Raw genomic sequence first — 22179 nt, 5'->3', positions numbered from 1 at the left:
AAGAATCGAATAAATAATTTTTTTTTATCATATTTATTCTTATAATATTTAAAAAAATTAAATACTACTTTAGTAAGAAGTCATATTATAACTTTTTTTTTTCTTCTAGAAATTACGTCAAACAATATTTTAGCCAAAATTAATTATTTTAAAAATAAGCTAGATCTCACACCCACCTCAACCATTGCTTTGACATTTGCATATCTTCGTACAAATATATTAATTTATTTCAATATGTCATTATATATAGTTAAGGAGACCATCAAATGCATCAAAATTTGGAAAAAAAGAAAGAAAGAAGGAAACTACAAAATTAAAGAGTGATCAACAAAAACTAGACAAACGTCAATGTGGTAACAAATTTGATGATCATGAGAGTGATAAACATAGAAATTGATTTTATTTTATTTTTTAAAAAGTATATAATAAATGGTTGAGAATATATATTTACAATATTACAATTATAATATGTTTAGATAATGTTTGATACGGGGTACAAGTTATATAGGTATAAGTTGTAAAGATTGTATAAATTATATGAGGTATTAGGAGGTACAAATTATATAAGTTAATAGTGTTTGGTTGGAAATTTAAAGTATATATAAATTATATAGGTTTTATTATTTTGTTTTTGGTTGGTGGTATAAAAAAATAATAAGAAGTATAAAAGATTATTTTATCCTTATATTTATATTAATTATTCTTAATTTTATTTTATTGTATTATTAATTATATTGAAATTAATAAAAAGAAAATTAATTTTAAAATTTATATATTATTATAAATATTTGTATATTTATAATAAATATTAATTGTTTTATAAAATAAAATAATAATAGTTTTATAAAATAATATTTGAAATTAGAATGTATGATTATAATTAATTTTAAAAATAAATTATATAGATATAAGTTGTATTAATAATAATAATAAAAATGTTTAGTTATAGTTTATTATTATTATTATATTTTAAAATATAATAAAGAAATTAAAATTTTAATAAATTTGTATTTTTAATTAACATTATTTTTTTTAAAAATAAGTATTATTTAATTATGTAAAATTATCTCATTTAAATTTTTATTCTTAAAATAATATCATTTTTCCTCATTGATAAAATATATATTAAATTAAAAAATCAAATAAAAATATGTAATTACACATTTATTATTTTTATTATTATTTAAATTAGAAAATTAAATACATTTAAATATATAAAAATTTTAGTTATAGTTTATTATTATCATTATTTTCTAAACTATTATATAGAAATTAAAATTTTCATAATTTTATAAAATTATAGGTAAAAAATGAATATTAGAAGTTATAAATGAGTACCTTCTTGTAACACATGTGAGTATGTATATGTTATACCCTCTCCAAGGTATAAATTATACCTAATATAACACTGTATACATAAATATTAGTCAACCAAACAAGTAATGTAATTTACTGTAGATAAGTTATATTATATCTACCGTCCTTGTGTAAGATACCAAACATAGGCTTATGGTGCAATCTTGATGCAGGAAAAAAACATATATTCAACAAAAGAAAATTAGATTTTTGTTTGTATGAAAATACAATAAGAAAAATATGGTAAAAATATTTTAGAAATTTTATGAGAGTTTTGGATAAAGATATTGATATTGACCTAATTTGTGTTTATTTAAATGTGTAACTATACACTTAGAAAGTCAAATATTTATCTTGAGAATATCGCTAATCCTTGTGAGTTGTGTGTGAAGTTTAATTGTGAGAAAATCATTTTAATACTCTTGTAATATTTTTGATAATAAAATTGAGAGTCTCTTATATTTCGAAGGTGGATGTAGGTCTGTTTTGGTCGAACCACTATAAATCTTTTGTTTGTGTTCTTAGTTGTTTTTTTTTCCCATAATTATCTGTTGTTATTCTTGCATTAAGGGTACTTAATCCCCTAGTATCCTAACATAAATCTCATTATATATGAGTTGCAACAATAACAAAGCTGTAATAAAGACCAATAAGACCATTTAGTAGAGAAAGCCACAAATTGCGAAATATTAGACCAAAAGAGGTATGCAAAAAGTTCTAACAAAACTATGTCTCACAAATATGAATGTATTGCCTCTCCTTGAACTTGAATCTTAGGCAAATTTTAATCTTGAAGCATGAAATTTTATGCTTTAACTCATAAAAATTATATCACTAGTTGTATTAAATATATTTTGATTATGGTTTGAGGGAAATTAATGATGGATACACAAACAAATTCAAAGGAAGCATTATAATAATGAAAGTACAAACATGATAATGAGTAGAAATAATGTTCTGCCTAGAGACAAAACTTATTAATCGACGAATCAGAGAAAACTCAAAAGAAGCCCGCAGAAAACAAACACAATTGTAATGCAATTACTAGAAGAAATTAAGTAAGGAAACAAATAAGGCCAAAAATAGCATTGCATGAGGGGCAAATCCAGATGCCGCAGACGGTGGCGTGTGAACATGAGGAGCTGGAGCCGGAGCTGGAGTTGGAGCGTGAACATGACCTTCATGAGCCGACGAGACTTGAGCGAAAACTACCATTATCACCACAAACACAGCCAATATGGCCGAAGAACAAGAACTCCTTCCAATAGCCATGAGTAAAAAAAAAGAGATGGTTTGGTGAAAATGAATGAAGAATCTCTATATGATGAGAACAGTACTATTGAATGCTTTCATTTTGCTAGAACTATTTTGGTTTATATAATAAATGAAATTGATCAGTTGAGTTGATAATTTGTAAGGAATGTCAACTCTTAACCTTACCACCATTTTGTATTAAAATGAATATATAATTGAAAGTTGTTATGAGTAGAGAGCATAAATCACGTTGTTTCTCTCAATGGTCAATTTTATATATGTCATTGAACAGTCTAATCAATTTTTATTTTTTTCATTTTGGTGAAACATTCCAAATAATATTTGCCTACTTCGAAATATTAAGTCTTCTCCTGTATTTGGGGCCATAAGACCTTTCAATCTGCTGTCTTTTTCATAGACATTGTCAATGAATTAAACAAATATAGATATATTGACTTTGATTGATCAACATGTTATAAACAACCATATCACTTATTGGTTACAAAAAAAAAATCATGTTTATTAATAAAGGTTTATCAAATTTCTTATTGGAAGTTGTTCTAAAAAATTATCAAAATTTCATTTATTTTGATCAATGATCTTTCGTACTAAATAAAAACAAAATTACTTCCACTTTTCATTTTATCATTTTCAAGATTATGATGGTATTTTCAAGATTATTCACAAATAATTTTATATTAATATATTAATTTTTTATCAGTTAAAATAAAAAAATATTTTAACTTTATTTTAAATACTGAGTTGGTAAAAAATCCGAATAAACTGTTTTTTATACTAAAAAAAACTACGTCAAACAAGTGTTACACATTCTGATTTATTAATATGTCATTTTTTATATATATATATATAGTTAAGGAGACTAAATATATAAAATGCATCAAAATTTGGAAAAGAAAGAAACAAAAATCTAGATTAAAGATCATCATATTTGTTACCATTTGATTTTTATTTTTTTAACTTTATAATATTAATACTTTATGTCGATAAATTAAGATAAAATGTAGTTACGAAAATATATATGGATCTATAATGAAACAAAGTTCATTAAGTCGTTATTCGTCGTTTTTCGGATCTTCTCTCGATCTTGAATATCCCAATTATGAATCTTGATTTGAATCGGAATGTCTAATGTGGGTGAAATTTAGGCCTTCCAACCATTTATCGATAGTACTTGAGTGTTCTTTAGAGTGAACAAACATCTATCTTTAGTATGATGAGAGTAACATAATATGTAGATTATTTGTATCGGTTGAGGACATAACTCTAATATACTCATTACTATTCGGTTCATCAACAAAATAGTTAAGGATGGGTCGGTACGGTATACTTTAATTTTTTTTTATCTATACTTCATATCTTACCGAAAGTTTCGGTATAGAAAAATTCAAACATTTACCTTACATTAATTTCGGTACGGTATTGATATTATACTTTTGATACCTAAAAAAATATTAACTTAATCAAAAAAACCAATTTAATATAGTTACTTCATAAATGTTACACAAAACTAAAAAAATAAAAAAATTTATCATAAAATAAAATATATTTAAAAAAAAATCTAACATTTGTAAAAATTAACCAATGTTAATAATTAAAGTTAGTTAAGAAAATTGAAGTTAAGAAAAACAAACGTAAATATAGTTTTCAAGTTAAATTGAAGTGATCGTGAAAGAGTGAAATTTATAACGGTCTTTAATCGCATTGTATATCAGTTTTTTTTTTTATAAATTGGTAATATAATTCAGATTAGATAATAATAATAATAATAATAATAATAATAATAATAATAATAATAAATAATAGTTAATTTAGACTTAAAGTAATAAAATAAATCATTCTTTCTAATTTTTGAAGTTTCTTAGGATCTTTTTATAAGTTATATTTTTTTCCTTTTAATCAATCATTTGTGCATACTAATGGGTCTACCATTTTAGAACTCAAACTGCTCCTAAAAGATTCATTATTTTTTTTTTTCAAATTGAAATCAAACTCACAAGTAATTGTTAAGAATGAGATTGCAAAATATTCTTGAATAATTGAAAGAATTTGATACCTAGTTTCACTTCTTTTCCAACACTCCAAGAGATTAAAAGTTTGGTTAGATTTTTTTCAATCTAATCGATAAGGTAAGGTAGAGATAGCATATAGAATAATATTATAGTATAATTATATTTTAATTTGTTTTTTAGAACTTATATTTTTATAATTAAATTAATATTAAATTTATTTATTTTCTTATAAGTATTATTTATAATATATATATATATTTATTTTATAAATATTATTTCGGTATATCCCGCGACATATACGAAAATTTTAAAAATATCATACATTATCGTACCAATAATTTTAGTATTGGTACCATACCTCACTTTTTTCGGTATACCTTAAAAATCATTATTTTCAATATATTACGGTACGATATTTTCGATATACCTATAATATCAGTAATTTTTCTAACCCTAAAAATAGTAAATGTTATTTCTGATATTATTTTTTATATGATAACAACTAATATACTATTATTAAGTATTAATATATTATTTAAATATTGAAATTAATTTCATAAGTTAACTTATTGATTGGAAAAGATTAAAAAATTATGTTAATAAAGCTTAATATATATGAATGTAGACACAAGTTACTAAATCTTGGCCTCAATTACCCACACAAAAATTATAAATTGCATAATCTTTACAAGTTTGTTAGACAATCTCACATATATAAATTTATTGCCTCTGTTTAGAGTGAATTTGAGTGGAATTTTAATGTTGAAGTATTATATTTTGTGCTTTAACTCATAACAAATTATGTCATTACTTAAATGTATTTTGATTGAAGTATTTTACTATATATTTACCATTTTTGCTAAGATTATAGAATAATGAAAAATTTTATTACTTGTAAAAAAACAAATATTACTGCATAAATTTGTCAGATTTAACGATCATTTCCACTGTAATGGATAAGTTTGTTGTCATTATCCCATCATCTAGTCTACGGCAACAAAATGTGGATATTCTCCAGGCCTCCATGAGGTCCTGGGTTCGAGCTCGGCATGCAAAATGGTTTGCACTCCATAGAAGCAGCGAACCAGTTCTCAAAAAAAAAATTGCCATCATTTTGTTTTAATAATTAAGTTTGTCATTTTTTTTTTTATAATTAACGTTTATAATGGAAGGATAAATATATTTGTGTCATGCATTTCACAATAAAAGTAAGAAATAACATTGAATAAATTAAATCAAGAAGATATACTTAAATTTTTAAATGATTTATTAAATGTGTAATTCAATTTAATCATCCTTATTCTATATTTCCAATTAAAGAAAATAAACTTTAAAACCAAACAAAAATTTAAGTCAGTTTTCCGAAATTCAACTTTAGCTTTTTGATAGAATGTCATTATAATTGATTTGTATAAAAGTAATTATGTGGATATAGTAAGACACGAACTAAGCATAATAGAAAATGTTATAAATAATTGTATAATTATCGAGACACGCCTAAATATAATGGTTGGGAACATTTGTGGATTGTGTCGTGTTTAAAAAGTATTTCTTATTTTGTTTGTAATGTATGATTTGATTTATTGTTGTGTATCTCATATTATCATACGATAACAATTGATACATTTAATTTTCAAGTTGATTATAAAATAAAGTTTTCTTTTGCATTTTTGAATTTTTGAAGTTGTTGTTTTTTTAGTAATCGATAAATTATTCTCAACTTAACAAATACATACTTTGTGAAGGTAGTACGATGTGATCGTAATTTATATAAGAAAAACTTATATACTATTAAAAAGCTAACATATATCATATGTACACAACCCAAACAATAATAAGAAACAGTTCAGAAAGGAAACACGATCAAATCACACACACAAGCTAAACATGGCTAGCTAGGCTCAGCACAACTTCATTTGTTCCACAAATGATTTATTTTAGAATCCAGATAACAAATAACGAGCATATGGTCTAGTAGGAGTGTAGGACATATAAATACTATATGTAGATGATGAGGCAAATGCAAGCAAATATGCTTGAAACCAACATGTTAGGGTCGAAGCTAGATGCGGCCATAGATGGTGTTGGTTTTGCTGGCATGGGAGCAGATGGGTTCATCATGTGGTCATGATTATGCGACGGTGTGGGTACTGGGGCTGACATTGGGCTAGGGCCGTGATGATGATGATTGTGAGAAGGTGCGGGTACTGGAGCTGATATTGGGCTAGGGCCGTGATGATGATGATCATGAGACGGTGTTGGTGATGGACTACTTGGCTCATCGTGAGACATGATTGCGGGGACCAACATAGCCAAAATCAAGAAAATGGACGAGAATGTGATGAGCAATAACTTCCCTTGTGCCATTTCAGATACCTATTTCAAACAATTAAATGAAGCCAATGCTCAATTAGCATATATTTCCAAAGAATTGGTTTAGTTAACTTGTTTGGTTTTGTTAATTGGTTTATATATATATATATATATATAAGCTAGGTAGCAGCAACCAAGACGGAGGTTACAAGTTGGTTATTAATATTAAATAAATGGTACATAAAGTGGCCAAATTTTTACTAATGGGCTTAGCTTATTCTATCATAAAGTTGACTATCATAGATTCTTTGGTTATGCAGCAAGAGTCACGCACATACAAGGTATTAATCAAAACATAATTAGATGTTTTTGTTGTCATGAAAATTAATTGAAAAGATCTTAATTTTGATTTTTACTCATAACATCTTAATTTTGCTAAAGGAATGTAATGATTATATTAATGTCTATTAAATGGTGTGATTGGGAGACTTGACTTGAGTGATGATTGTGCCCATGAGATTTAGTATTAACCCAATAATTTTGTCCAAACAAGACAAGTGATCAAAAGCTGACAAATTAAGTAAACTAAATTTGAGATGAGCTGACCTTTTTGAAGGTCAAAATTTAAAACAAATTGACAAAATGTAGTATAAGTTAAACAGCATGAATCATGTTTATTCTATCAAATGTCCATTTTATAAATAGAGTTGAAGTTTCTTAACAGTCATTGATTATGTTCAAAACTCAAATTGTATTCAATATATGATAATCATGATTCACCAAAATTTAGAGGTAGGCTCAGTCTGACCACCGAAAACCCAGTAAAAATGAACTTTATTAAGATGAAAAATAATTAATAATTATAAATTTTAATTGAATTTATTGTTTTTGGGTTTTGGGTTAGACTTCCCTTTAAACCCAAACAAATTCTAAAAAGTGAACCCATTATAGATGATTTTTGTGTATAATAGTCAAGGTGTTTTTAATTTATCTAATGTTCTTTTTGACTTTGTCCAAAGGATTCCATTTTGATAACAAACAAATAATAATAAAACAAATATGTAAAATATAGTTATTTACTAAAATACAAATTCATCCCAACCAACACTTGGGACTTGTTTGATCTTGAATTATTTTAAAGAAGAGAAAAACACTTATTAGATGTAAGGTAAATTATTTGAATATTATTTTAGCACTTAATTTTTTTAAATATGTTATAAATAATAAAGTGAAAATATTATTTGAATGATGAGATTAAAAATACTTACATAATGAATTATTTAAACCAAACAAGGATCAACAAAATCCAAATTCCACAAAATTATTAGCCGTTGGAATTCAAAATAATTAGAACCGTTGGGGACGAAGACAGATTTTGTACGTTACAAACGGTGGGGACCACTTTACCAAAAATTGTAAACAACTTTCCAGCTCAAGTTTCTCTATTTGGTGTTTGGATTATAATTGTTTTTACAAATAATTATATTATCTTGTGAAATAAATTACTCAAATTATTAATAATAAATATTAAATTACAAATTTTCATATAATTTAAACTTTAAATATTTCAAATATTGTAATAATTTTATTTAAAACAGTCCAATTTTCTATTAAACAATATTTAAATTCACAATTTACTTGTTCATTTAAACAAGATCTCACCCTTCATTCTCTACTAGGAATTAGAAAAAAATTCAGATTTAAAAAAATAATATTTATATTCTTCTATTTATAAACATATCTTATATTCAACCACTTTTATTAATAACAGATTAATGTAAGTTTAAACGTTACATCCCTATTTAGGATGAGTTCAACTAATAATCAATTTGGGTGATTATTGACTAATACCCTTATTTTTTTTTCTCAATATAATGATAAATTAATTTTAAATAATTAAATAAAAGATAAATTAATATTTTTATAGATAAAAAAATGTAATTAGATAGATAAAATAAATAAATAAATAAAAACCCAAAAATATAAAGACCTAAATAGAGCCTTAATTGTTTACTTAATAATCTGTTAAGTTAATTTTATAACACAATTTTTAAATTGAAACAAATAACCTTCAATAATGTAAGTAAGATTATTTTAAAAAACCAAATCTTAATATTTTAATTGAAGTGTTTGTTGTTTTATTGTCCAAACGAGTAGGAAGGTGGGACCCTGTTTGAAGAAAAGCTGAAAATTGTGCGAATGCTCACACGGTCCCAAGTCTAGTCTCTCTCTCTCTCTTCATCTTCTTTTTGTAATAACAGAAAAGGTGGTGCCCGTTAATCGTCACTGTCGTGCAGCAACCTGGTTCTCTCTCTCTCTCTTCTTTCTTGAATTTGAATTTCAAATTTGAACTATCAAGTCTTCTTCTTCTGCTGCTGCTGCTGAAGAAGAAAGAAGATCCTGAATCAAAAGGAAAGCTTGGGTATTGAATTGTAGAGGTACGAAAATGCTGGTCTCACAGGCAACAATCAACAACAACCCATTACCTTCTCTTGGCGAATCAGTCTCCTTTGGGAGGTTTACTTCAGATTCTTCCTTATCTTGGGATAAATGGTCCAGCTTTTCTTCCCACAACCGATATGTAGAGGAAGCCGAGCGTTATGCCCAACCAGGATCAGTCGCACAGAAGAAGGCCTTCTTCGAAGCTCATTACAAGCGAATCGCAGCTCAGAAGGCTGCTGCTGCCGCAGCCGCAGCCCAGCTAGAACACACCAATATTGCACCAGAACCAGAACCAGAAGAATCCCATGTCAACAAGGACACCCATCTTCTTGTTAATCATAAAGACTCAAATACCCAGTTCAACACTACTGAACTTGACAAGCCCACTCTAGTATCTGTCCCAGTATCCAACCATGAAGAAGCTGAAGAAGAAGAAGCAGAGCGTGAAGTGAGTCCCATAAGGGATATTCAACCACTGGACCAGATTATGGAAAAAAATGGTATTTCTGATGAAAGGGAACAGATCGAGGATTCACCTACAGTTTCTTTTGAGGAGAAACCTTTGTTGAAGGTAATTATTTGATTCTTATATTCTTCTTCAGTTTCCATTGAACGAACTGAAACACTAATTGCGCATCGTTTTACTGCATTTTTAGCACAAGTTTTCAACCTCAACTAAGTCCTCTGGATCCCTCAAAGTGGCTAAAGTATTTTCTTCACCAGCTAAGCCGGCGGCCATAACACCTAGCAGGAGGAAAGAGAACAATAATAGAAATAATGTCACTCCTCTGATCATCAAGAAGAATGAAACAACAGAAAGGAGAAGATGGAGTCCGAGATCATCCCTTCATTCTTCTAAAGTATTCCAATATTCATCCATCTCCACTACTCCTAAACCAGAACCTGATAATAATAAATCTAAACCAATTACTCCGGCCAACAAGATTGAAAGCTCGAAAGTTGTGCCAACTTCTTCTGCAAAAGCAGCTTCAAGCAAAGTATTCAAAACTCCAACAAGGAATTATTGGACTACTCCATCAAAAATGGTATAATCATTTCATCTTCTCTCTGTTGTATGATGGGGAATGAGACTCGATTCTTGTTTTTGTAGGGTTCTTCATCAAAAACAGCAGGAACAAAGCATCATCCTCCTGCAACAACAACAACAACCACCCCTTGTTCGGAAAATTCAAGGTGCATTTCTTATTCTTTATAATCCGAATTTTGGAGGTTCATTGATCTTCCTTGGGTGGTTTTCTTTCAGGTCTAGAACTCCGGCTGCTCCATCGGTTTCTGGAAGTAAAACTAGTGGACCAAAATGGCACCTCTTATCTTCAGTGTAAGTTTTCACAACCCAATCCAATCTAAAGAAGTTATTCACGAGTTTAGTTGAGTTCAATTATGTTATATGTTACTATTCTTGGCAGTTGTTCAAAGTCTTTGAGTGCCTGCAAGAACAAGTTGCAGTCTCCAACTTTAGCTGTTCCTTTCAGTTTGAGAACAGAAGAAAGAGCAACAAGAAGGAAACAGGTAGTTTATTAATATTCCTGAAGGTGGTTAATCAATTCCATCATATATAATTCTTCTCCTGTTAATAATAATTTTCAGAACTTGGAAGAGAAGTTCAATTCCAAAGATGCAGAAAAATTGCAGCTACAAACAAGAATAAAGGTGAGAGCTTTAACTTGTAGTGGGAAATCTGTGGTTGTAACTTGTAATACATTATCATAATCATCATCGAAATGTGCAGGAGAAAGCGGAAACAGAGTTTAGAAAATTTCGGGAAAACTTCTGCTTCAGAGCACGCCCACTACCTGAGTTTTACAAGGATAGGGAAATCATGAAGAAGACTATGATTGAAACTAATAAGGTATGATTGAATTGATTGATTAGTTAGTTTTGCAATCCTAGAGTTGGAAATAAAATCTTCAATTGGTCAGGTATTGCTTTCTCTTCCTCCTCAATCACCAAAACTGATGGGAACAACAAGAACAGGTTGCATGAATATGAAGAAGAAGAAGAATCAAGAAAAAGAAGATGAAGAAGAAGCAAGAACAACCTCTGTTCCTCCTCCAAGAAAAATGCTGCCATTCTCCTCCACCAAGAATGTTGCTGCTGCTGCTACAAGGAAGGGAGGATGGGGACATAATCGTCAAGTCCCAACAACATCTTCCAGGATTATCTGCCAGAATATATCACCTAATATTATTCTTCAGAATCACCACTAATCTGAAAGATAATCACCCAAGTTACTTTCCCTCGTTACCCCCATGATGTTAAATTTATCCATTTGATTGATCCGACGATTAACTGTCTTCTCTATTGTAAAATCTCAACAATGCGTTCTAAGTAAGGAGGATGATTGATTATAATTGAAGCAATCAAGAACAGAAGCAGATTTGTTCTTGAGGCTTATATTATTTACAACAACATTATTATCATAATTGAACAGTTAAAGTATCCTGTCCAATTATATAGATTGAAAGAAAGAAAGTGGGGGAAAACAACACAACAGAAAAGAACAAAGTGAGAAATGAATTGGCATTTATTAGTTAATCCATTGATTCAACAACCAAACACCAGTCTCCATCATCCTCAACATGTTCCCAAACATATCCAACATCACAATAGTTCATGTTTTCATTATCATTATTATCCTTTTCATCGGAATCAACAATAACATCCTCCTCCACCTCGGATCCAACATGATCACTATGATGGGCACCAGTCAAATTAGTAATAACTTCCTCCACTTTCTCTTCTTCTTCCTCCTCCGCATGATCACTATGGGCAGCAGTCAAATTAGTAACTTCCTCATCTTCCTCTTCCTCCTCCACATGATCATCATTCTCCTCATCCAAACTAAAATAATAATAACTTGAATCGGTAGTCAAATGATCCAACATCAAAGTGGCAGAGAGACCGGAAAGATTCAGCCCCTGGGCATCCACCAAACGGAGTTTCTGGGTACCCTTAGATTTGGTCTTGGATTTGCAGACAGGTAGGTTATGGCAGCAGTTACAAATGGGCTTGCGGCACTTGCTCGTATACTTGGAATGGTTGGTGGGTTTAGGGGAGACCTTTGTGAATAAACCGGCAGTTGAGGGGGAATCCGAGCGATTGTATCTGGGCTGTGGTCCACGGTAGAACTCCGGTGGCCTAACTTGGTATGTCCGAACCATGCCATGCTGACGGCCCTCCCTCTTCATCTTCCTCCTCTCTTTACTTTGGAATGCAAGGTTTTATGTTGTTTTGGAATGGGAAATCTTGACAAGCAAGCAAGTTCTTGGCACAGGTCAACTGTGTTTTAAGGCTAAGTCCGGATCCGAATCAAATTGAACTGTGATACTCTTTTTAAATAATAAAAAATTCTCAATAAGAATATACATGCTACCAAGCAAGTTATTGATATCTGACTTTTAAATATTATTATATATATAATGTAACTCACCTTGGATATACTTATATAATCATTTCAAAAAGGAATTTTAAGTGAAAAAATATTAAATAATTGAAGAATGTAAAAAAAGTAGGTCATTCCTCTTATTATTAAATATCAAACATAGCAACTCTTAACCATCAACAAATCAAACAAGACTTTGTCCTTCTGGCCGGATGTTGTTTGGTTTGGACCTAGTTTTTGAGTTCCTATTTATAAGAAAAAGAATAGATTATACTATTTCTATCTATTGTCAAAAGAAGGTGCAATATATTTATTTCATTTGTTGTATTAGATCAAATAAACCTTAATAACTTTTAATAAACTTCAATTTAATGAAGCCCAATATTCTTCATCCCCTAACTGCAAATATTGTGTTACACCCCTTTTGTTCCAGCAAGTTCATTCTTGTTTTTCGCGTGCGTAAATGATGACCTCTATTTTGTCCAAGGATACGAAGAGAATCATATTTTATCAACTCTCTTAGAATGTCCTGAATGCAAAAGATCGAGCCATAATTGATCTATTAGACAAGCATCAATTTCAGCATGATCACTCCCAAATATGAATTCATTAGATCACATACCTTAACATCTTCATTATCATTAGCATAATAATTTGGATATAAAATCAATCTCAAAAATTTCATTTTGTTCAGGTTCATATCTATCTATCTATCTAATTATCTATGCTCATGAACTTGATCATTCATTCATGGCAAACATTCACATAGGCTTTTCAGATTAGAAGCCAATTTGTTACAATCTTTCCAATAATCATGTCCAAACTCAAAATCCAAACTTGCCACACACATAACAATCAATGGAATAAAGTTCTTGGATAGCATTATTGTTACTATCATAATCAATCTTATGAAATACATGCAATCTCATAAGCAAAACTCTTGTCTGAATGAGAAATGAAAGAAGAAGAAGATTAAATAAACCTTTAGATGCCCTTTTGTAGTTGGAGTTGCTTAATGTTGGTGATCTGCTTCCCTGGATTCAACCCTTTAGGGCATGCACGAGCACAGTTCAATATCGTATGGCATCGATACAGCTTGAATTCATCGCAAATTGCATCAAGACGTTCCTTGGTGAATTCATCTCTGCTGTCCATAATCCATCTGCATTATTATTATTAACAAAATCACCATAGTTATCCCATTTTTCACCATCATCTTCATCCATTTTTCAATTCATACTAGTGCAACACAATTATCATAAATAGCTCGAGATTGGGAATTACCGGTTAGCATGGAGAAGGGCGGCAGGACCGAGATAAGACTCAGGATTCCACCAATAGCTAGGACAAGATGTGCTACAGCAGGCACACAATATGCATTCATACATTTCGTCAAGTTTAGCCCTGTCCTTCTTAGTCTGTGGAATCTCTTTCCCAGGCGTGGGAGATGGATTCTTCCTCTTAAGCCAGGGTTCGATGCTCTTGTACTGGTTGTAGAAATTAGTCATGTCCACAACCAGATCCTTAACGACGAACATATGAGGCAAAGGCGTGACTGTGGAATTCGATCCGGAAGGAATCTTCGTCAGGCACGCCAATCCGTTACAGCCATCGATGTTCATAGCGCAGGAGCCGCAGATCCCTTCCCGGCAAGAACGGCGGAAGGTGAGAGTTGGATCGATCTCGTTCTTGATTTTGATAAGAGCATCCAGAACCATAGGACCGCATTCCTTAAGATCAATCTGGTAATCTTTTAGCTGCGGCTTGTCGGGATTGTCCGGGTTCCATCGATAGATTTGAAAGGTCTTGAGGTTAGAAGTGGATCGGGCCTTAGGCTCCACCTGTTGAGCCTGAGCTTCCGAGGCATGAGCACGGACAAAGAGAAGCTTAGATGCAGGAAAGGATGAGACCCTAGTAATCGCTCTCCGAACCAAACCCGCGGCGGCCATGGATGATGATGAATTAATTGAAGATCAAAAATAAAAATAGAAAAAACTGTTTCAAATGAGGAGAACGGGAAGAAGACGAGCTGCCCGGGGAAATTTGACGAAATGACCTTAAAGACCGGGTTATTTGACCTGGTGGTAATTTAATAATTTAATTGCGCTCGTGGTGATTTTATTTTTTTTGGACGATTTTGCCCTTGTCGCGAAACGCTAAGTCACTTAGCGTTTCGCGAAGTGGATTAGGGTTAGTATAAATACTCAAATATTTTCATTTTCTTAGTTTTCTTTCTCTCTCTTCTCCCGTTCTCTCCTTCACGGCGGCCAGCGGCGACGACGGACGGCGGCGGTTATCTATACAGATCTATACAGATTTACAAGATCTTCTAACATAATCCATTTATGTTTTTATCTATACAGATTTACAAGATTTATAACCCTAAATCTATTTTGCATGTAGGTTTCCGATTCTAGGGTTTAGGGTATGCAGATCTCCGATTCTAAGGATTTGAAGGTCGTCGAGGTAGATGTTCATTTCAGATCTGATAAACAGTTATGTTCATGTTTACATTTTCTTCATTTCAAAACCTTTTCATATTTCGTTCATATTTGGTTCATATTTGGTTCATATTTGTTCATATTTGTGGGTTCATATTTGTTATTTGGTTCATATTTGACCATTTCGTTAAGTGTGGTTCATTAATGGGTTTTGCATATAATCTTGGATCATATGAGTTCCGTTTCAGGGAAGATTCGCTAAGGACTTACCGTTTCGCTAAGTGCTTAGCGTTTCGCTAAGTGCTTAGCGTTTCGCTAAGTGCTTAGCGTTTCGCTAAGTGCTTAGCATTTCGCTAAGTGCTAAGCACTTAGCGAAACGGATCTTGTCTGTCTTCATCACCGGTGAGACTGAGCTCATGATTCCTAAAGGCTCCAGTTAGAGCCATGAATCCTTTGATGGTTGCAAAAGCCTTAGGTGGAAAGCTTACATGGTATGTATCATGTATGTATGTAATGTAAGAAAATAAGAGTATAATTGAAATTTGTTTGTTTGATTGATTGTAGTTTCGAGAGGGATTGGCTACGGAAAGATCTGAACGTGATTGGATTTGGGTTGATCGGATGGTTAGCACCTTCCAGTATTCCGGCGATCAACGGACTCTTTCCAGCATTGGGACTGAGCAATTAAAATATATTTCTGTTTCTTTCTAATATTAATATACATAAACAAGTAAACAAACATGTTAGGCTGGTTACTTGACACTTGAGATTGTTCTTGGCATTGACTTTTGGACAAATTGGATTCAAGGGCAGGACTGAAGATTACTTCAGTAAATAAATAAATTAATTCTAATTAAGAAAATAATAATATGTAAAAAGTGAACTACTTTCTTTGCTATTTGTTAATGAATGTTTAAGCTGCTTTTGGTATTTGTTAATGAATGTTTAAGCTGATTTTGTTTCATTTCTTTCTATACCATTTCATTTATGCATCAAACTAAAACATAACCATTTCTCTACAAATGAACATTTGATTTATGCAAAAGTAAAAAAAACAAACAAACATTTTCTATACCATTTCATTTATGCATCAAATTAAAACATAACCATAACAAACATTTTCTATACCATTTCATTTATGCATCAAATTAAAACATAACCATAACAAACATTTTCTATACCATTTCATTTATGTATCAAATTAAAACATAACCATTTCTCTACAAATGAGCATTTGATTTATGCAAAAGTAAAAAAAAAAAAAACTATAAAAACATCATTTGTGGGAATTGAACCCACAACCACATGGTTAAAAGCCACGCACTCTACAAGCTGAGCTAAGACAACTCATGTTAAAATATTTAGCGAAACGATAAGTCCTTAGCGAAACGGGAAGTCCTTAGCGAAACGGGAAGTCCTTAGCGAAACGGGAAGTCCTTAGCGAAACGGTAAGTAAACCCTAAACAACAGTGATTCGAAGATGCATAAACCAAACATCAATAAACTTGAAATATCATAAGATAAACGTACCAAGTGGAACAGTGCTCGTGCTCGTCGTGAAACTCATTGTCGTTTCGCCGCCGTCGCCGCCGCCCAGTTTAGAGAGAAGGAGGAGAAGAACGGGAAGAGAGAGAAAGAGAAGAAAAGAAATGAAAAAAAATGAGGGAAGTTATATTAAATAGTAAGGGTAATTTGGACATTTCACACATTTTCACTTCGCGAAACGCTAAGTGACTTAGCGTTTCGCGACAAGGGCAAAATCGTCCAAAAAAAATAAAATCACCACGAGCGCAATTAAATTATTAAATTACCACCAGGTCAAATAACCCAGTTTTTAAGGTCATTTCGTCAAATTTCCCAGCTGCCCTTACCCTGACTTTAATTGTTCTTTTATTTATTTTTTATTTTTCTTATTTAACCATAATTTTAACATGAAATGTTATTATTGAAAAATATTGAAGTAGAACAAAACTCAAATCAACAACCTTTGTCCAATATTTTTTTCATTTTTTCTTGATTTAATGTAATCAATAGAGTGTTTTGTATCTTTTGCAATGATCACGTGACTTAATGATCATGTGTGTTAATGAAATAATTTTAACTTAAAATTAAAAAATAAAATCAACTTTAACAACTTTTAATAAACATCAATTTGACTATTCCCAATATTCTTCATTAGGACTTGTTAGATTTTGATTTTTAAATTCTTTCATTTACCAGTGTGTAGCCTTTTCTAATTTGTGTTTTTACAAGTAATTCATAATAATACATTATTAAGTATTTTTATTTTTTATTTTTAAATGGGAAGTATTATTTTTTAATTTACTTTAAAAAATATATTTTTTAAATATCTTATTAAAATATTAATTTAGGTGATTATAATTATATTAACAAATTTAATAATATTTGTTCATTTTTAAATAGTCCTATCATATTATCTATTTTTTATAAATTATATTACTCAATTAATTAATTAAATATATTAATATATTCTCTAATTAATTTTTTTTAAATGTTTATATATTATAAATCTTTTTAACATCAAACTAACTTTTACAAAACAGACATAAATTTTTTAAATAATCCAAATTCTAAAGAAAGAACCATCCCTAGCAATAGAGGGAACGAAATTTTTGACGAGTTCATGTCTTTTTCCTGTCGTTTTGTTACAATTTTAATTATCGTGTCTAACAACGGGTTACTCGTTACCCATGTTTGACTTATTACCCGATTCTGACCTGTAAATAACTCGTCCCTCTTCAAACACCGAAGTCAACTCCTTTCTTCGTTCTCCCTCCTCAAACTCCAGAGACCCCAACTCAAAACCGACGTTTCAGCCTCAGGCATCCCCTCCGTCGTTCGCCTTCCCTTTACCGTTAGCCGCAGCCCAGTAGCAGGTACGACTCTCGGCTTGTCTCTACCAAAAATCTAATGTTTAACGGGTAATTGTGTCCTTACGAGTCGTATTTAAGTAATTAACTAAATTTCATGTCTTTTCATGACAGATCGTGTCATATAAACGTGTTGACCCAAAATTAATTCGTGTATATCGGGTCGTGTCAACACGACCCGTTAATACACGATTCGTATTAAAAGAGTAGATACAATAAGCTTAATGGGTCATGTACCAAGAATTACACGACACAAAACACAACATGTTACCCGAATTGTCACCCCTGCACCAAGCCTAAGAAGAATGATATCAAATCTTGTGGTCTGGTTTAACATTTTGAAATGTAAATTTAATGTCTTATGCAAAGATTGAGTCATAACCAATGGTGGTCTGAGCTGAAAATTATATTAATAGTAATTTGATTCATATTAGATCAGATGACATTACATCATATTTTGCTAATGCTAATAAACCTATTAACCATATAAGCATGTCTTCAACACAATTGAAGATCACTATTTTCATAAGTAATACAAATTTCTTTGTATTGGAATCAAGCAAAGTCACATATATTATTACATGATGCATTTACTAGCTCCTTACAGAAAGATTTCAAGTCCGAAACTCTTAACAATGGAATAAGGTTCTCGGCTCACAATTATTATTACTATCATCAACAATCTTATGAAATACATTCAAGCTCATCATAAGGTAAACTCTGTCTTCAAATGAGAACTGAAATAAGAAGAAGAATAAGTAAACCTTTAGATACCCTTTTGTAGCTGGAGTTGCTTAATGTTTGTAATCTGCTTCCCTGGATTCAACCCTTTAGGGCAAGCTCGAGCACAATTCAATATTGTATGGCATCGATACAGCTTGAATTCATCGCAAATTGCATCAAGACGTTCCTTGGTGAACTCATCTCTGCTGTCCATAATCCATCTGCATTATTATAAAACCAAATCACCATAGTTATCCTATCTTTTGTACCATCATCAATGAACTATATTCAATTCATACACTAGTAATACAAATCCAATGATATCATTCACAGCAACAAACACAACTATCATAAATACCCAGACATTGAAAATTACCTGTTAGCATGGAGAAGAGCGGCAGGACCGAGATAAGACTCAGGATTCCACCAATAGCTAGGACAAGATGTGCTACAGCAGGCGCACAATATACATTCATACATCTCATCGAGTTTAGCCCTATCCTTCTTAGTCTGTGGAATCTCTTTCCCAGGCGTGGGAGATGGATTCTTCCTCTTGAGCCAGGGTTCGATACTCTTGTACTGGTTGTAGAAATTAGTCATGTCCACAACCAGATCCTTAACGACGAACATATGAGGCAAAGGAGTGACTGTTGAATTTGATCCGGAAGGTATCTTCGTCAGGCAAGCCAATCCGTTACAACCGTCGATGTTCATAGCGCAGGAGCCGCAGATCCCCTCACGGCAGGAACGACGGAAGGTGAGAGTTGGATCGATCTCGTTCTTGATTTTGATTAGAGCATCAAGGACCATAGGACCGCATTCCTTAAGATCAATCTCGTAATCTTTTAGCTGTGGCTTGTCTGGATTGTCTGGATTCCATCGATAGATTTGGAATGTCTTGAGGTTAGAAGTGGATCGGGCCTTAGGTTCAACCTGTTGAGCCTGAGCTTCGGAGGCATGAGCACGGACACAGAGAAGCTTGGATGCAGGTGAGGATGAAACCCTAGTAATCGCTCTCCGAACCAAACCTGCGGCGGCCATGGATGACGATGAATTGATTGAATATTGATGAAGAGGGAGAAAGACAAATGAGAAAAAGGAAAAAGAAAGAGAAATGCCCCTTTCGTATTGGAATTTGTAACTAAACGATTCAATATATATATTTTTGAAGAAATTAATTTTTATTTTATTAAATAATAACCGTCTTTAAATAATCCACGTCCATCTTATTTTTGTTAAACGACATGGCATAGAGACCGCACAAAGGTAGCGTGGTGTGCTTGTGTAGCGCTACTTTTATTTTAATTCAATCTTTTAAAATAATATTATTATTTTTTCTATTCTAATCTTATATAGTCTTATTTTATTTTGTAAGAGAAAAAATTGATTAAATAAATAAAGTTGAATTACAAACTCATACAATAATACAAAGAAAACATTCAAACTAACTATAAACAAGATTAAAACTTGTACAAAATATAAATTAACCAATTAACGGTGACAAACTCAAACTCAGGACTTTGAAGGAAGCTAATAGATATATGCAGCTAGGCTACGGGCTAGTTTTAATAAATAAAAATTCAATAAAAATGAACCGACCCAAAATCGACAGAAACAATTATAAACTAATCGAGTTATGACCAATTCATAATTTCTTGTACTAATCATAACCGGTTTGGTGGATAATTTAGATAATTAAAAATTTGAAGGAATATATTAATTTTTTTCAACGATTAAACTGATAAATTGAATGAACTGATTTTATAACCGATCAAACCAAATCGACGTTTAATTGTTAATCGATGAAGGAAGATTTAAAAAAATCGACACTAACAATTGTTTCAATATTAAAAATCTAATTAACCGAGCCTTTTACACACCTACTCCCAATTGTCTCAACAAAAGTATCTAAACACTTGTAACATAGTTAATGTGATATTTAAAGCAAACTATCTCATTTGTGAACAATCTTGGAAAATAAACTATGTAATTAATATAATTTTTATATTTATCATTTGAATTCAAAATTGTTAGTGAAAATATGAGCGCGAAATCGGTTTTTTAGATCATGATCGCAACTTCTCACCACAACACAACGAAAAAATGGGGTGCAAATATGTTTATTATTAATCTCGTAATATCTGTTTTGTATGCTTTACAACATAGAAAAAACAAACAAGTCCAACAATATACAATATAATTGGAATGAATGCCCAAAATTGCACCCAAATATATAAATTAAATTTGTCCCTTCAAATTGTTAGTTCCTATAGGAAGAATAGACCGGCAACGAAGAATGTGGCTCCAAAGAATGTAACCTTCGATGCACCGGATGCATCTTGATCCGCACTAGGACCAGGCGTAGGTGCGGGTGTAGGAGCGTTTACAATTGGTGATCCGACGTCAATGGGTGGGCTCGGTGGTGACTGGGCATCAGTTGCAGGACCCTCAACCACGGGTGCCTCGGAGATAGGTGTGGTAGCGGTTGGAGACACGACAGGGGTCTCGGTAGGGGTGGCGGCTGCTGTTTCCGGTGCCAATTTGGGAGAAACGGTTGGAGAATTAAATTTACGGCTAGCCGTTGGTGGTGCAGATTTAGGACTGGCTGATGGAGATTGTGAAGAAGCGGCGAAGGCGACGGAAACGATGAGAAAGAACATCGCGACGACGATGGGAGATTTAGGACCCATTTTTGTATATGTATATATTTTTTATGGTTTTGAATTTATGAAATTGGTGCAGCACAGAAGATTCTCTAAATAATTATATCTTAGAGAACTCTGCGTGCAGACGATGCCGGTGAATTGAAATATTTTCAGGGTAATTAAATCAGTAGAATTGTGACGGTTTTATACAAGGAAAAGGGTTAGTTACAAATTGGTTAAAGCGGTTACAAATTGGTGGATGAAACAGAGAGAAACATTTGAATTATGTCCATTAATAACTCTGCATCCATTAATAACTCTGCATTTGATTGGAAGTTTAAGGGTTACATTTTAAAATATTTAAAAAAATGAGGTTGTTGTTTATAAATATTTGGGTAATAGATTGGTTACAAGTTGATGGGTCTTCATAAAATATATATATATATATAATATGATGTTTAATTTTTTGGATTGTCGGTCGGAGACCTCAGGTCGGGAGTTCTGGTTAATTTAAATATATATGTGAGAATAAATGAATATTTTGGTCGAATTGTGGGTTGACCCGTCCATAAACGGTTAAAAATAAAATTCAAAATGTTATAGGTATGTTTCGAACTTGTAACCTAACAAAACAAATACAATCTTTTAACTAACTAAGCTAATTGGACTTTATATTTTAAT

The 22179-nt window shown here is 31.4% G+C and overlaps 5 protein-coding genes across 5 annotated transcripts; 1 reads left to right on the top strand and 4 right to left on the bottom strand.

Moving 5' to 3' along the window:
- The first annotated feature begins 9229 nt into the window (after nt 1-9229).
- On the top strand, nt 9230-11744 carry LOC124916177 (protein WVD2-like 7). Its single transcript, XM_047456906.1, has 8 exons — nt 9230-9966; nt 10052-10441; nt 10507-10589; nt 10660-10734; nt 10823-10925; nt 11004-11066; nt 11146-11265; nt 11336-11744. Exons 1-8 carry the CDS (start codon nt 9400-9402, stop codon nt 11621-11623), a joined length of 1689 nt encoding a protein of 562 aa, XP_047312862.1. The 5' UTR covers nt 9230-9399; the 3' UTR covers nt 11624-11744.
- A 121-nt stretch (nt 11745-11865) lies between these two features.
- On the bottom strand, nt 11866-12646 carry LOC124913669. The gene has a single exon (XM_047454081.1). It carries the CDS (start codon nt 12602-12604, stop codon nt 11948-11950), a length of 657 nt encoding a protein of 218 aa, XP_047310037.1. The 5' UTR covers nt 12605-12646; the 3' UTR covers nt 11866-11947.
- Nucleotides 12647-13541: 895 nt separating this feature from the next.
- On the bottom strand, nt 13542-14797 carry LOC124915428 (succinate dehydrogenase [ubiquinone] iron-sulfur subunit 2, mitochondrial-like). The gene is made up of 2 exons (XM_047456142.1): nt 14083-14797; nt 13542-13960 (listed from the first exon to the last, which is right to left on the bottom strand). Exons 1-2 carry the CDS (start codon nt 14745-14747, stop codon nt 13783-13785), a joined length of 843 nt encoding a protein of 280 aa, XP_047312098.1. The 5' UTR covers nt 14748-14797; the 3' UTR covers nt 13542-13782.
- A 3857-nt stretch (nt 14798-18654) lies between these two features.
- On the bottom strand, nt 18655-19974 carry LOC124916620 (succinate dehydrogenase [ubiquinone] iron-sulfur subunit 2, mitochondrial-like). The gene is made up of 2 exons (XM_047457359.1): nt 19230-19974; nt 18655-19074 (listed from the first exon to the last, which is right to left on the bottom strand). Exons 1-2 carry the CDS (start codon nt 19892-19894, stop codon nt 18897-18899), a joined length of 843 nt encoding a protein of 280 aa, XP_047313315.1. The 5' UTR covers nt 19895-19974; the 3' UTR covers nt 18655-18896.
- A 1146-nt stretch (nt 19975-21120) lies between these two features.
- LOC124916176 (lysine-rich arabinogalactan protein 19-like) lies at nt 21121-21543 on the bottom strand. Its single transcript, XM_047456905.1, has one exon. The coding sequence runs from the start codon at nt 21541-21543 to the stop codon at nt 21121-21123; it is 423 nt and encodes a 140-aa protein (XP_047312861.1).
- Nucleotides 21544-22179: the final 636 nt, after the last annotated feature.

This window comes from Impatiens glandulifera, chromosome 9 (assembly GCF_907164915.1).
Source record: "Impatiens glandulifera chromosome 9, dImpGla2.1, whole genome shotgun sequence".
Taxonomy (NCBI): Eukaryota; Viridiplantae; Streptophyta; class Magnoliopsida; order Ericales; family Balsaminaceae; genus Impatiens; species Impatiens glandulifera.
The sequence above is the reverse complement of the archived record's forward strand: the minus strand, read 5'-3'. Positions and strand labels throughout refer to the sequence as shown.